Source organism: Adiantum capillus-veneris, chromosome 16, assembly GCF_014529385.1.
Source record: "Adiantum capillus-veneris isolate H3 chromosome 16, ASM1452938v2, whole genome shotgun sequence".
NCBI classification, from domain to species: Eukaryota; Viridiplantae; Streptophyta; class Polypodiopsida; order Polypodiales; family Pteridaceae; genus Adiantum; species Adiantum capillus-veneris.
The window spans coordinates 7,376,458-7,392,115 of record NC_140946.1 but is presented as its reverse complement, the minus strand read 5'-3'; the positions used below and the strand labels follow the sequence as shown (position 1 = coordinate 7,392,115).

Below are 15,658 nucleotides of genomic sequence, written 5' to 3'. Positions count from 1 at the left end.
ATTGACTGAGATTTACATATACCCGTATAAAGCCCAGATTCACCTACAAGGAAAGTAAAAGTCATAGACTCATGGTAGTCATCCACCATAACCATCAGCTTCATCATTGATATTCTTGGCTGGAAACTCATCACACACCTCGTCAGTGTATTAACTGAGACACGCCAATTATATAAGTTGATAAGTGGTAGATGGGACACATCATTCTGGGGCCCACACATGCTCCCATGTGTATCCAACCAATGCCATCCACTAACCCTCGAAATTGTACCTCGAAGGATTTTCGGTCTATCCACACTTGCACTATTTAAGTACTTGTTCTCATGCATCCAGAAGTCACTAAAACTCTGCTTTTCAAAGGTGTGTCTGCTTAACCCGATAACACAACAGATAAATCACATTCTTCAGAAGACCTATTAAGACAAAACATTGTCAACAGTGAATCTGCCAGCCATTTAGAAGAAGTAGAAAATTACCTCCTCAAGCTCTTTATGTTGCGCATTCTTTGAGCTGGATCTCCACGCAATATAAAGTAACCGAAGGCCAAAAAAGGTATACAATACTGCATTAACAGACACCGCGATGCATATGTAAACAAAACCAGTTTTCAAAGCAACAGAACAAAATCGCTCTTGATTTCATTATGGGACATCAAAAATAACCATCAACAGAAATCCAAAGAGGAACTTCCAAGAAAAATGAACACCCACCAGTTGCTGCACTGTTTGTGTGCTTCCTGGAAATCAGATTTGGCACAATTCTTCCAAGACCTGTTGAAAGAACCTGCTCCAGACAAGATTGGTATGAAGGTCACAGATAATGCCACCAACACAAATGTAGCACTTACAGTCATGATGATAAGAGCACTGAGAGCACCAGACAGCACAATTGATCGAGGATGTCGCATAGCTAACAAAGCTGCGATAATAAACGTCTCATCACCAATCTGCACAAAACTTATAGCATTGACTGCAAGCATAGAAAAGAATACGAGCAACTTGAAATCCTTTTCTGAATTCTAACTTCCACAAACTTAAGGCTAGATATCAAACCTCGCTCACTAAGATCATTGAGAAGCTTGTAAGCAGTGCATCAAAAAGGCCCCCTGCACCTGCCAGGTCAGCATTCGCAACAACAACCCACTCATCATCCCGTGTGCTGCCATCTTCTTTGTTGACAATGTCAGAATGAATGTCATCATGTATGAGCTGCTCATCGACGATGGTCACCCAAGATATGAGTTAAAAAGTTGAGTTCGAACTTTGATATACCAAGTTGGACTCTATACCTTGGTACGCAAAGATGATCTCGCACTCAGACTCTCCACCTGATATAGAGCTCCACCGGCCTCTTGTGTCAACTGCATTAAAAAAAGCATATTTATTGCGCCGAGATCTGCCGGAAGTGAAAGAGAATGCTATGTAGAACCTGCGCAGAGATCGGCACGAGGGAGGCGACCGCGAGCACCAGTAATACAACGGGTTCGCGCAATGCAAAATACGTCCCACGCTGAGAAACGCGCAAGGCCGCCATGGCACCTGCCACGCTGTGACAGACTAGAGTGTCCGTTTTATGATTACCCCTAGGCTAGTTAAAATTCCACGGCACTCGCTCCTGAAATTTCCCCACGAGCACGGGTAAAACGGGGGAGTCAGTATGCGTGCACGATTTGAAGAAAATTCGTTGAGAAGGTGAATCTAGAGCCGATGCCTTCGAGGTGCCGCAAGGGAAGGAGGAAAGAAGAGGTTCTTGAAAGGTCTCTCTTTGAAAAGGCGGCAGGCGGTGTTGTCTGTGTTTCGAACTCTCCCGAAGGCTCTGTCTCTGGAAATCACTATGGCGGCAGGCGGCTATTTGTCGACCTCCTTCTCTGTAAAAGTCTGCAGCGAGTGCAACACAGAGAATTGAGGCCTCTCTCTCTCTCTCTCTCTCTCTCTCTCTCTCTCTCTCTAGCGAAGGGAGCTCAGGTGGTGTTCGGACGAGCAGGCAGGGGGCATGCGGCATGGGTGAGGCAGGGGAGGCAGGCTTGCAAGTCTACACGAAGGGAGCTCGGGTGGTGTTCGGACGAGTGGGCAAGGGGCATGCGGCATGGGCGAGGCAGGGGAGGCAGGCTTGCAAGTCTACACGAAGGTCATCCACGGAAGGTACTGACCAAGCAACGGGCCCCATGCTGGGTGTCTCTCTCTCTCTCTCTCTCTCTCTATATATATATATATATATATATATATATATATATATATATATATATATATCGTCGATCTCCTGGCCACATGAGCAGCAAGGACTTAGGGAGGGTGTCAAACAGGTGGAGTCGGGGAGGTGGATGCAAGGGGGAGGATGGCTTGTCTCTCTATAGACTCTCGCAAAGGATCTTACATGGAAAGGGGAGGGGGGGTGGGGGAAATTCGGCATATCAAATTAAAAATTTGAATTGTTTTTTAGTAGAGCCACTATGTGACTAGGTCTCCCCGATCTCAAAAAAATAAAAATTCTTTCAAAACATATTAAGTGCATAAGTGAAGGGTGAGTTTAGGAATGAAAAGACTGAAAATCGAAGGACCAAAAGACATATGAAGGTGGAAAGTCAAAAGACCTTCTGTGCCCACATAAAGAGGTGTTTCTCTTCTCTTTTATTTTACCTTTAGCGTTTTCTTCTCTTTTAAACGCTCTCTCTCTCTCTCTCTCTCTCTCTCTCTCTCTCTCTCTCTCTAGCAATGTTGTATCCATCCTTCCCATTATTGCAAATCTATGTGAGTAGGGGGTACCCAATCATATTAAATGTTAAAAAAATGTGAATCTAACTTCATGCGGCAGCGTGGCGGGAGCCTGCGAAGCTTGTTCATCCTCGCTAGGTGACGGCCTAAGCAGTGATGCAGAGGCGAAGGCAGGCAGGTGCAGCAAGGCAATAGGCAGAGGAAGCACCACGACGGAGGTAGATTTGTATTATTTTTTTATTAATAGATCACCCACAAGAGCACCGTAACATGCTTGGTGGAGTGGTTATGGGAGCAATACTAAAGTGGAAATTAGTGTAGGCCGGGGTTCGAATCCCAGGTCTCGTTTTGCAAGGGTGACGAATCCTACAAAGGACATGAAGAGAATCTCACAGAATGTCGATATGAATTGAATAAAACTATAAATCTACCAATAGTATGTGATTAGGTCTCCCCAATCTTGTAAAATAAAAAACCTTTCAAAACATCTTAAGTGTATAAGTGAAGAGTGAGTTTAGGAAATGAAATGACATATGAAGGTTTAAAGTTTTAGAACTTTTTATGTCCATATAAAGAGGTGGTGGACTTCACATTGGTGGATCTATGTTTTTCTTCTCCTTTATTTTCCCTTTAGTGTGTAGGGGCTACAAACGGGCTACCGCTTGGGTAAAAATTGAAAAACACTACAACTCTCGTGCAATACTCATTGGTAGCAAACAAAAATGTAAAACTTAGCACAACCAGCAGAGCGAGACTACGATAGCAAACGCACATGCGACAGTTAGTGCACTGGGACAGACGCTAGCAAGTGGAGGGAGTGAAAGCGTGCCCACAAAAGAAGAGAGGAGAGACACCCCCCACCCTTCTATGTTGTTAACAATATAGAGGGCGCGTGAGATTACAGCGTGGGTATCTGCTTGGATGGCCTAGCCTAGCAACACGAAGCGCAAGTTTGGTTAGGTGAGGGGTTCAAATCCAGTCGGCTCTTTTTATAAGGGTAAGCGAATCGTAGGTAAGGAAAGAGATGCTCTTCCCGCCCTCTTTGAACTTCTTGAGCTTGGACAACCTCTTCCACGCGGCATAGGATTTCCTATGGCCTCTTCTTTTTTATGGTTCAGAAGTTGCACCATCGTTTCTTTCAGAGGATGAAGAATTTGAGGAAGATGGAGAGGAGGGTGACCTCTTTCTCACCTTTTTCTTGCCTTGATCTTCTTTATCTGCACCATCACTTTCATAAGAGGAAGAGGATGAAGAAGATGGAGAAGAGGGTGTCCTCTTTCTCGTCTTTTTCTTCTCTTGCTTTTTGTCACCCCTCTTTGAATTATGGTGTGGAGAAGTGTGTGATGGTCTTCTCCGTTTTGAAGGTGATGGAGAGCGTTTAGCCCGCCGTCTTCGTGGAGCCATCTCCGCCGAGGTGGTAGGAGACTCACTTCTTTCGCGTTCCTTCGGTGGGGGCTCTTGAATTCTCCTTTGGGAAGGAGATGCATCATCAAGAAGAAAATTTTTGAGCCCTTTGGTATGGATCCTCTTCTTCTTCCCGAATCGAAGAGAGGCCTCTTTTGGGAGTCTCACAAGGAGGCTTCTTAGGTACTCTCTTGTCATGGTGGGGAGCTTGGAGAATCCCATGAGCACGAAGCTGCCGTTGCACTTCACTTTGGAGGGATGGATTGCCCATGGCTTGTTGAAGCCTAGAAACAAGGTAGTTAACAAGCATAGGGGCATCATTAGTAGCCTGCTCATTAGCAAAATCAAAGTTATCAACATTAATTTCACTCTCTTTACTATTGTCAGCCATTCTAACGACTTTTAGGTATAAACTTTTTAGGTGTACTTTGGCACTTCAAGCCCTAGTTGCTACTCCTCTTTACCCCTTTAGAAAAGCACTCAAGCTACTATACCCGTGCCCTAGGTGTACTTTGGCACTTCAAGCCCTAGTTGCTACTCCTCTTTACCCCTTTAGAAAAGCACTCAAGCTACTATACCCGTGGCTCGAATACCATTAACTGCAAGGAATAGAAGAGAGGGTCTTTCAACACCAAAACAGCATCGCCTCCTGTCAAGCTTCTAATAGCTCAATAACCGTAGGACTCCACTATTAAGACCATAGCTCTCGACGGTGATGCCCCATTATCTGCACGAAGGCATGCGCATTGCAAGGCTGAAAAATCCCTATATCTACTTACTCAAATGCAATTAATAGTACCAACCATTTATAGCTAGCTTGAGGACCACCCTTCTTGAGCAAGAAAAGAGAAACCTTGTGCTCTGATACCAATGTAACATTTAATGGCCTAGTAACTTGTGTGTAGCGGAAAATAGCATGAACATAGTGAGAATTTCATTAGAATAGATTCCTAATGAGAATAACAAGAGTGCTTGGGTGGAGAGAGCAACAAAAAGTATAACACCTAGTTAGATAACATGAACAATACTTCAAAAGAGAGAGAAATTAAGCTATTGACAACAGTTGAGGACTGGATTTACATGGAGCTGGTCCCCCCTCCAAAAGGCTTTGTATTAGGGTTTCTCCCATCAAGAGAGACGTTTTACAATACAATTCTTTGTGTTCCTTCAATACTAGCTAGTGCAATGAAGATGGAAGCTTTGAGCACTAAGCAAAACACTTATAAAACACAACATCAATTCCCTCACGATCTCAGACCCAAGACCTCACACACCTTCGAAGATGGTGAGAGCTAGCGGGATATGAGAGTAGATTGAGAGGAAGAAGGAGTAGTCTTATGAGAAAGATGTATATCTCCTCACATAATCACTCATATTAGCATAGCATAGCTTAGTAATTAGCATGGTAGAGGAGATGAGCATGCATTGAAGCTTGGCTCTTGGTTGGATTTGCATCACAAAGCCAAGAGTTGTTGGTGTCGGCCTCCCTTCTCACAAGCTTGGAGTAGGTGATAAGCTTTCCATTAAAGCTTGAGAAGGAGAGAGAGTCTTCTTGCTTCACACACGAGTTAGTGTGAGTGTGTATGCAATAATGCCTTTGAAAATTCGGCCCCCACTCTCTCTTGATCGACCCCTCTTGCTATTTGCTCATGCTACCACCCCATTGGACCTCTCCAGGCTTAGCCAATAGGATTTAAGGAGCATAAGTGATAGCCTTTTGATTGTGTCCCCCTTTCCCCTTTTGTGAGAGCTTTAGGTAATTAATTAATGCAACTAAACTCTCATTGGACCCCTTTGTCTCCTGGCAAATAGGAATCAGGTGAGCCATTGGGCTGCTGAATGCTCATTGGACCCCCTGGGAGACTGTCCAATAGTCTTCTAGAGAGCTTAATTTTTATTGGTTCCTTTATTAAGTGTATTTAAATTAATTAAACTAGATTTACTCTAGCCTAATTCTCATTGGTCCACCTCCATGGCCATCCAATAGGATTTGAGTACACCTTGTGGGCATCTGGCCTAGGGAGCTGACATGTATCCCTCATTCCCTTTGTGTAAAGGAGGCTTGTGAGTGTGTGTGTGTGTGTGCGTGTGTTTCTCTCTCATCCCCTACTTGCAAGGCTTGCCCCCTCCTTTGTAGGAGTTGTGAAGACTTTTGGTACACACACAAAGCATCCAATATTCCTAAGCTTTTCACCTTTGGACACAACCTTTGAATTTTGGAAGTCTTAATGGGCTGAACCTTAGGGTCTTTAAAGCCTATTGTTGCACATTGCTCTTTTGCAGATGGCCCTCCCTTTGGATCCCTATTTTTTCTCCTTTGGATTCCCTACTGTGGCCGGTCTGCCAGCTTAACCAATATTCTAGCTTTTTCTCCCTTGGCACTTCCCCATATTAAATGATTAGTTTAACATGAGAAAATCATTTAGGAGAATTAGATATTAGTTATTATGACATTACCTCTCTCTTGAAATCATAGTCGTCCTCAACTATGGGTTAGAGAAGATAAATCATATTCATTAGTCCTTTTTCTAGCGGGTAGAGGATCCTTATGTTACCCTACGACATCGTTCCAGAATGGATGACTGATCCATTTGGTGCTTGAGAGCCCAAGCGACCGCAAGCATGTCTGCACATTAGTCCTATCAATCTTCCATAGTAGATGGACAAGCTCTACTTGGTGTTTGGGAGACGTCGTCTCCGCAAACTCAAATTGATCTAAGCATGCATACTACTTCATTTTTGTGCATTATAAAGAAAAAGAGAGTCTTATAAGACAAAGACTTTGTTCATTTTAAACATTTGTACATTTGCTTACTCTAGGGAAGCATTGTAAGCATTGACAAGGTTTAGGTTATCCTTTAATTGTATGCCTTGCATCCATCTAGCATCTTCAAAAGGATAATTTTTAAACTTAATAAGATATCGTCGGATAGTCTTACCACCTCTTAGTACCTTGTCTTCATGTCGGAGAATGGACTCGGGCTGCAACACCTCTTCTTGGTCCTTGATCTCCGGTGGGTCTTCAATAGTTGATTCTTGAGGTGGCTCTCCTTTGTAAGGCTTTAGTAGGCTCACATGGAAAGCATTGTGTATGAGCCAATGGCTGGGCAACTTGAGTTGATAGGCAATCTCATTGATTGGCCTAAGAATTTGGAAGGGACCATAGTACCTTTTTGCTAACTTAGTATAGTACTTTTGGTGTCCCATAGGATTCTTGCCCGTCGTGTGCCTTAATCAAGCCTTGGGAAATTTGAGTAAGACCCAATCATTTTCTTTATAGGCTTGGGCTCTTCTGTGCTTGTTCAGCAACAGCCTTTTACCTTTGCTGTGAGATAGAGATAGCATTCTTAATCTTTTGGAAAGATTCTTGTAGGTCTCGGCTATACTCATCTGTAGCGAAGATCTTCCCATGTAGCTTAAGTAGTAGGGGACTTTTTGATCTTCCCTCAATTACCTCAACAGGTGCTTTTCTCGTGGAAGTATGTACAGTGTTATTGTAGGCATACTTCACTAAGGGTAAGTACTTCTCCCATTGGGATCTTTGATCTACTTCCGTTACATAGGCTTTAGTAGATCAAGAATTGTTAGGTTAGCTATTTCACTTTGGCCATCCGTTTGCGGGTGATAGGCCGAAGAGAAATTTAGCCTTGTTCCTAAATTCTTAAAGAGACCCTTCCAAAAATTAATGGTCATTCTAGGATCTCTATCCGACACTATGGACATTGGCAAGCCATGGTACTTGAAGATTTGTGAAATGAAGAGGGTTGCCATTTGATGGGCTTTGATAGTCTCTTTGACATGTATAAAATGAGCTTTGTTTACTGAACCTGTCTACTATCGTCCATATTCTTGTATTCCCATGGACATTTCTAACGGACATTGCAGTGTTATCGAGCTAGAGTCGTGCTTGAGCAATCAAAATGTCCACTATTGTTAATATATGTCCTCTCTATCAGACACAAAACACGCGATAGGACAAATACAAAAGATGTAGGATATAGATTAAACTTAAAGAGAAGCAGAGCTAACTTTATGCTCTACATCATAAACATATTGGAGCCCTACGTAGTGCGAGAAGTGCCCTCAATTTGCATCCTAAAAACAACGAGCCAGAGCTTCGTGGCCCAATCCTTGTTGGGCATATCCCCCAATCAATGCATTTATAGAGATGACCTTCCAGACATACATGTCAACCAAGGCAATGCTACATGCCTTCAAGACAAGGGCGTAGGTGATTGCATCTAGAGATATGACCTTGTTTTGTATCTGTTGAGAGCAGTTTAGGGTTCCTTGGATCCATCTTTTTGTGGATTTCAAAAAATGACATGAGGCTTACCACATCCCTCCTCTATCCCTAGGGGCGGTACACACCACAACTTTCGATCGATGTCATACACTAAAGTCAATGTTAATTGCAAATCTTTGTCGAACAATTATGAATCCCTCTTGCTCCCATCTTTGCATTCATTATCGTCATCAATGCCAACATATACATTGTATTTATCCCTACAATCATTGTGCTCTTTGCGAGATTTTCAATCATCATCCCTGTGGCTACAATTCCTTTAATATTCTCTCGTGCTCTCTTCATCTTTCATAACTTCTCTTTTGTCAATCATGTCTACCACAATATCCATCATCCTGTAGATCATGTCTGCAATAATCTACATTAGTATCTCTTCTATAAATTTTGCCATCGTGTTGACTATGGCATTCTCATTTGCTATCATGTCTACCACCACCACTGATTTTGTGTTTTCTCTTATCTTTTAACTTAGACTCATGGTCAAGCTCCTTTTCTGGGTCTTTGAGTTTCCCCATGTTATAAGCATCATCATCGATAGCCTATCCATGGTATCTATCCTTCCCAAAGACAATTCAGCTTCTCGGCTGCTTCCATAACTTTCTTCTCTCTTTGTCCAAAGCAGAATGTTAATGAAGCTCTGTGAAATAAATCATTTCAATATCTTGCAATTTTTAGAGCTAATATATCAATGGGGTATGTTGTTTGTCCTCTTGATAAGATTGGTTTGCCCTGCTCCTTTTTAACTCCTTTGTCTCAATAGAAGAGCCAAGATCTATCAACATCATTGTCACATCGAAGAACCCTGACGCCTCTCAAGTACTTTGTTTATAGCAGCATTGAAAAGTGGAATCTAGAGTTGCGTAAGGAAAAGCTTCTCGAGTACTTCATTTTCATGGCTACTCAAAATCATGTTTTACAGCCAAAATATCATCCATCCCTTCCTATTTTCTATCTATAATTTATCCATAAAACATAAATTTGTGCATTCATCCCTCATCTCCAGGACTTAGTCCATCCACCCATGCATACATTCATACATACATACATACATCCACCAGGCAAGATCCATCCATCCATCATACTACTTCAATCTAGTCAATGAAGGAAAAAGGCAAGACCATATCAAAATCAGAACATGCACTTTTGGTGTAACCAGATGTACCCCTCTATAAGGGTAACAATGCCCATAAGCATCATGAGGAGTTTAGCGAGACTAAACCCTGCTTTTCCATGTCATTGGCTCTCAGTCAAATATCCTTCTGCTTGTAGTGATGGTACACACTCGCTCAATGATCACGATACAATGCTAGCTAGCTTGCATGACAACTAGAACAACATTGAGCCTCATAATCGTTGTCTTGCTCATTGCTAAATTATAGTGTATCTCTCGTCCTCGCCGCTGATGAGGACCCCATCCAGGACTTTTGCATAGCTTTGAATGCCTCAAAGCAGTAGCAGCTAGGCCTGGACTCACTCGCATTCAACAGCCTGCCTCCAAGCCCCCTCGCAAACGTGCAACCCTTCGACCTCGCCTCGTAGCAGCTTTGCCAGCCTGTCACAGTAGCACCGAAAATCTGAGTTGAAAAGCATTGTTTATAGCAGAGCTGAAAAGAAAATCCAAAGCTATGTAAGAAAAAGCTTCTCAAAGATCTCGATCATACGGTCAGGATTGAGCCCAAGTGGCTCAATACCCTTGCCTTATTTGAAAAAAAGGAGCTTTGGCTCACCAAGTAAAAGTGGCTCAATACACTAGCCTTGGGGATGGGAATCGAGAGAGCTTTTTAGGGAGATTTTTTCTCGCGTTTTACCTGCAGAAGCAGAAATCAAATAAAACTCAAGAAAAAATCTCCCTCGTGGAGAGAGCTTTAGGAGGAAGCTCTCTCTCTCTCTCTCTCTCTCTCTCTCTCGTGTGTGTGTGTGTGTGTGTGTGTGTGTGTGTGTGTGTGTGTGTGTGAGAGAGAGAGAGAGAGAGAGAGAGAGAGCAAGAGGGGGTAGAGAGAGACATAGTAGATATTATTTGATATATATACATATATAAAACCCTTAAAGGGGGTTGTAACTGAACAACACGCAAAGGCACTGTAACTCCTTGTGGAATGTGCTTTGCGTGCCATTCGACTAGATACATAGATATGTATATATACACACACACGCACATATATTCTTGCTCTCTCTCTCTCTCATGCTCAAGCTCATGCTCTCTCTATCTACCCACACACACACACACACACACACACACACAGAGAGCAAGAGGGGGCAGAGAGATAGATAGAGAGTAGGTAGATATATATATATATATATAACCTTTAAAGGGGGTGAATGATGCGCAGATGCACTATAATTTCTTGTGGAATTTACTCTGCGCGTCGTTCGACTACAATCCCCTTGTGTGTGTGTGTGTGTGTATATATATATGTGTGTGTGTGTGTGTGTGTGTGTGTGTATACATATATACATATATATATATATATATATATATAGAGAGAGAGAGAGAGAGAGAGAGAGAGAGAGAGAGAGAGAGAGAGAGAGAGGAGAAAGCTCCCTCCTAAATCTCTCTCCGTGAAGCTTTTTGAGGGAGCTTTCTAGGAAGCTTTTTGTTATTTTTGCTAGTGCAAGTAAAAATTTTAAAAAAGCTTACTAAAAAGCTCTCTCCATCCATACCTCTACTCCCTAGCCTTATTAGAGAAAAAGGAGCTTTGGCTCACCAAGTAAAAATAAGAGCACACGGAAGGGAAAGAGAATGCTATATAGAACCTGTGCAAAGATCGGCACGAGGGAGGCGACCCCAATCACCAATAGTACAACGGGTTTGCGCAATGTAAAATATGTCACACGTTGAGAAACATGCAAGGTTTTCATGTTGGCCTCACCTATTTCAGCCCGTGTACTATGGATTTATCAAATGGTTGATTTTTAGAGCATAAATCAAACGCAATAATACAAGCGTCCATGTGGAAGTCATTATTGACTTCTTGACCAATGAAACTCCAGCAATTGCTCACAGTCTGTGATTTGCAGGTTTGTGTGGTAGCTGAGAGTTGTGCAAGTTCGTTCCTCTCCCTCCCTGTGTGTGTGTCGTTGGATGATTTTTTTTTTAAATACAAAGAACATCTTCCTTGATGATGGGAGAACACTTTGAAAGAAAGGGCAACGTCTGCATTGCTCCCAAAGTAAGCATGACAGGAGCCTATCTAGTACTCTCCTTAAGCTTGAGCTTGATAGCGTTCCGACAAATTTTTTGGCAAATTCTTCAATTACCTCGTCACCTTTACAATTGGTCAACCTCGCTTCATCAACTTCTTGTCATTTGCGAGTCAATTGATGTCTAACATGCATTCAACGTATGTATTGCCCTTTTACAAGGAGTGCCTTGATTTTGGTTTGTGGAGAGCAACTCCACTAGTCATTTCAATGTTGAGTGAAGCACCAAAGTTCATATGAAGGGCTGAAAATTGGTTGCAAAAATGCAGATCTAGCATGCAAAATGCAGTAATCTATCGCGTCAAGTAGCACTGAAAATGCAAATCTTGATGATGCCGATGATGGACAACAATGGGAGCACTTGATGTTGACAAGGGAATGGTCGAGGAGAGGCTCTATGGGCTACTGAAGCATCAAACCACAATGGGAATGCTAGCAAGTACATCTCCAAGCCAGTTTTGGTGAGGAAAGGGCTGAATCTAAAAATGCTAGGACTAATCTACTTGTGTAGCAAGCACTAGGGTTGAAATCTGCAATCTTTAATTGACGGACCAAAAACGTTGGGGCTGACATGATCCCAAATCGCTCGAGCTGTTTTGATCCAAAAATGTTAGCAAATCTCTGGTGCTGGCTGCAAACTAAGGAAAGCACTCGGTCCTAGTTGAATGAACCTCCTTCTAGATGATGTCCTCCATGGCAACTTTTGAGAGAGAGGCTCCCCTCGGTGATGTGGAAATGTTCAAAACACAAGGATGGTGATGATGCATCTACTCACAAACAATGGACTGCCTCTCGGATCGATGTTTCCCTTGTTGGTTATCGGTAAACAAAAACCCTTGTTGCCCCAACTTGGATGGTGTAAACCAAACTGCAAACGAGATGGATGCTCATAGAATGCTTAGTGGGATATGAAAACGCCGTTGTCCACAAAGATTACCAACTAGCCTATGCTACCCCTACATGGGAAGATTTGTGAGAGAGATGCCAAATGGGAGATAATGGATATGTTGTTTGAAATGCCCACAAACCATGGCAAGTTCTTTGTATGATGTCTCATGAAACTTGTAAATAAATTTTCAAAGATAGAGGCTCCTCTTGGGGCTTCAACTAGATTACCATATGATGGAAGCTCTAGATGAATCCTCATCTCTACAAGGGTGTGTCTCTGAATGTAGGCCCATAATGCCTACAAACTCCCACGATGGTTGCCGCGGATGGGAACCCTCAGGATCCGGATTGATGGCTATTGATTTCTAAGAAAATGTAGATGGTATGGACTTAATGTGCTGCCAAAGATGTGTACATGTCAATGTTGATGCAATGCCTCTTTTGGAATGATGCAATTCTCCAAGTGGATGGGAGATATCATTGTACAAACACTGCCAAGACTCCAAAGCTAATAGGTTGATCCGGATGGCACCTTCTTTTGTTGTCATAGGTCGCTAACAAATCTTGATACTCGTAATCAACATCTTCATATTTCCAATGCATGTCTTCAATTATGCGATGTATCATGTTGTGTCATAAAATCTAATATCTGACCAATCCAAACGATTTTCTCATATGAAACTGATCATTTAATGTAGGAAATTAACCAAGAACAAGGGTTAGAATATAGACATGTGCTTATGGATCTGTCTCAACACGAGGCCAAGGTTAAAGGGGTCCAAATGAGAGATGGTATGTTAAAGAGCAATGCTACCTAATGGAGTTTAAAGATCTTTGGGTTAGCTTCATTAAAGACCTCCAAAAGTTAGTGTTAAAAAGTCATTTGACCTTAGGCAAGCTAGGGCTGACCTTGAGGTGGGAATCCTACCCAAGCATGAGGTGCTTGCTAACTAAGGTGCTTAAGGTGTTTGTGGGAACCTTGCCCAAGCTTGAGGTGCTTCTCGTGCTTAAATGACTAAGGTTCTTGAAGTGCTCATTTCAAACATGATCTCTCAAGAGGCATAAATGATTTTCATGCTTAAATGACTAAGGTGCTTGAAGTGTTCAATTCAAACATGATATCTTAAGAAGCATAAAAGACACATGATAAGATCCTTCCCATTTGGCCCTCATGATGTGCTTGAATCCTATTGGATAAACTTTAAAGGGGTCCAATGAGAATTTAAATGCATAAACATAAATAATTAAGTTCTTTCTCTCAAAAAGGAAAAAGAGGACAAATGTCCAAATGATATAATTAAATAATATGAGAGAGAGAGAGAGAGAGAGAGAGAGAGATGTGGACCAAGAATGAGAGGGGTATACTCTCCCACACCCACACCCACACACTCTCTCATTGTGTGAAGTGCAAAGTGCAAGAGCAAGAGCTCCATCTCCTTCTCCGAGAGAGAGAGAGAGAGAGAGAGAGAGAGAGAGAGAGAGAGAGAGGGGGGGGGGGGAGAGGTGGACCAAGCATGAGAGGGGGTATACTCTCCCACACCCACACACACACTCTCTCATTGTGTGAAGTGCAAAGTGCAAGAGCAAGAGCTCCATCTCCTTCTCCAAGCTTGTTGAGAAGTTGAGAGCCTACACTACCAACACTCTTGGCTATGGAATGCAAATCCAACCAACAGCCATGCTTCAATGCTTAAGCTTGCCATCTTCTTCATCGTCATTACTATGCTATTATGCTATGCTAAGCAAGAAGAGTGATGATAAGTGAGGAACTATTTCTTTCTCCTATGAATGATTCTTCTCCCTCTTCCCTACCCTCATTCCCCATAAGCTCTCTCCACCTTCGAAGGTGTTTGAGGCCTTGGGATAGTTAATGCTTTTTGCAAAGTTTATGTTATGCTCGTGATGCATGAAGCTTTCCATATTCATTGCATCACCTACGTCACAAGGAACACAAAGATTGTATTGCACCGAGTCTCTCTTGATGGGAGAATCTATAATACAAACGCCTTTTGTAGGGGGGACCGGCTCCAAGTATATCCAGTCCTCAACTATTGTCATGTTCTCTAATACTCTCTCTTGTAAAAGTATTGTTCATGCCAAGTTAATTAAGTACTATTTTTATGTTGCTACCATCAATTAAGTTCACCCTCTATGTTCTCAAAGTAATCTCACAAAAATGCTCACTCTAATTCTCTTGATTCCGCTATTCTCAAAGTTCATAGGCCATTTTCATTACATTGGTATCGGAGCATTTGGTTTCTCTTTTCTTGCTTAAGAAGAGAAGTCCTTAAGTAGCCTATTAATGGTTGATTTTGTTAATTTTATTACGGTAAGTGGGATTGGGATCTATTATCGATTTTGTTGAGCCGACTATGTGGGATATGGTGCACACCTCGGGAGATTTGGTCTTAATAATGGGGTCTTTTTATACTTGCCTATGGCTTTACCATTATTGAGCCATAAGAAGTCCGAAAGGAGCTAGCCCTCGGCAATTCTGTAATATTAGACCCACTCCACCACTCTATATAATTAACCAATTCCAGCCGTTGGTGTAGATTCTTAAGTGCCGATTTTCAAAGGCTAAGAGGAGTAGCAACTAAGGTTTTAGTTTGCCAAAGAATACACTAAGTAAACACATAAGTATAATTAGCATGGCTGACAATAACCAAGAGAGTAGAATGAACATTGATAACTTTGATTTTGCGCATAAGGTGCTAATGATGATGCCCCATGTTTGTCAATTCTGTTACTAGGTTGCAGCAAGCTATGGGCAACCGTGCTTTGCAAGCCAAAGTTACTCAACAACTTTGTGCTTATGAGACTTCCCTTCCTCTCCAAGAGGAGAGAGAGATTAGGAGGCCTCTTGATGAGACCCCCAAAAGAAGACTCTCTCCCATACGAGAGGAGGAATCCAAAGAACAAGAATGTAATGAATCCCTAAGTTACTATGAAGATGTGGCTCCACGAAGACGTCGGTCTAGACGATCGCCAACTCCTCCCAAGAGGAAACGATCAACATACAGTCCTTCTCCTTGTCACCCTGAAAGGGAAGAGAGGAAACAAAGGAAGAAAAGGTCAAGAAAGAGGTCATCCTCTTCTCCTTCTTCTTCACCTTCCTCCTCTTTCGAGGAAGGCTATGGCTATTCTC

At 42.4% G+C, this 15,658-nt stretch overlaps 1 protein-coding gene across 1 annotated transcript in view; it reads right to left on the bottom strand.

Annotated features, from left to right (window-relative positions):
- Window positions 1–1,618, bottom strand: part of LOC147438507 (GDT1-like protein 4) — a 33,964-nt gene extending 32,346 nt beyond the window's left edge. Inside the window, exons 1-6 of the mRNA XM_086484605.1 lie at window positions 1,429–1,618; window positions 1,289–1,360; window positions 1,053–1,208; window positions 848–946; window positions 711–783; window positions 477–562 (exon numbers count right to left, since the gene is read on the bottom strand). Coding sequence (XP_086340731.1) covers window positions 477–562; window positions 711–783; window positions 848–946; window positions 1,053–1,208; window positions 1,289–1,360; window positions 1,429–1,533 — 591 coding nt within the window. The 5' untranslated portion in view covers window positions 1,534–1,618. The remainder of the gene's footprint in view (window positions 1–476; window positions 563–710; window positions 784–847; window positions 947–1,052; window positions 1,209–1,288; window positions 1,361–1,428) is intronic.
- Between the last annotated feature and the right edge of the window lie 14,040 nt (window positions 1,619–15,658).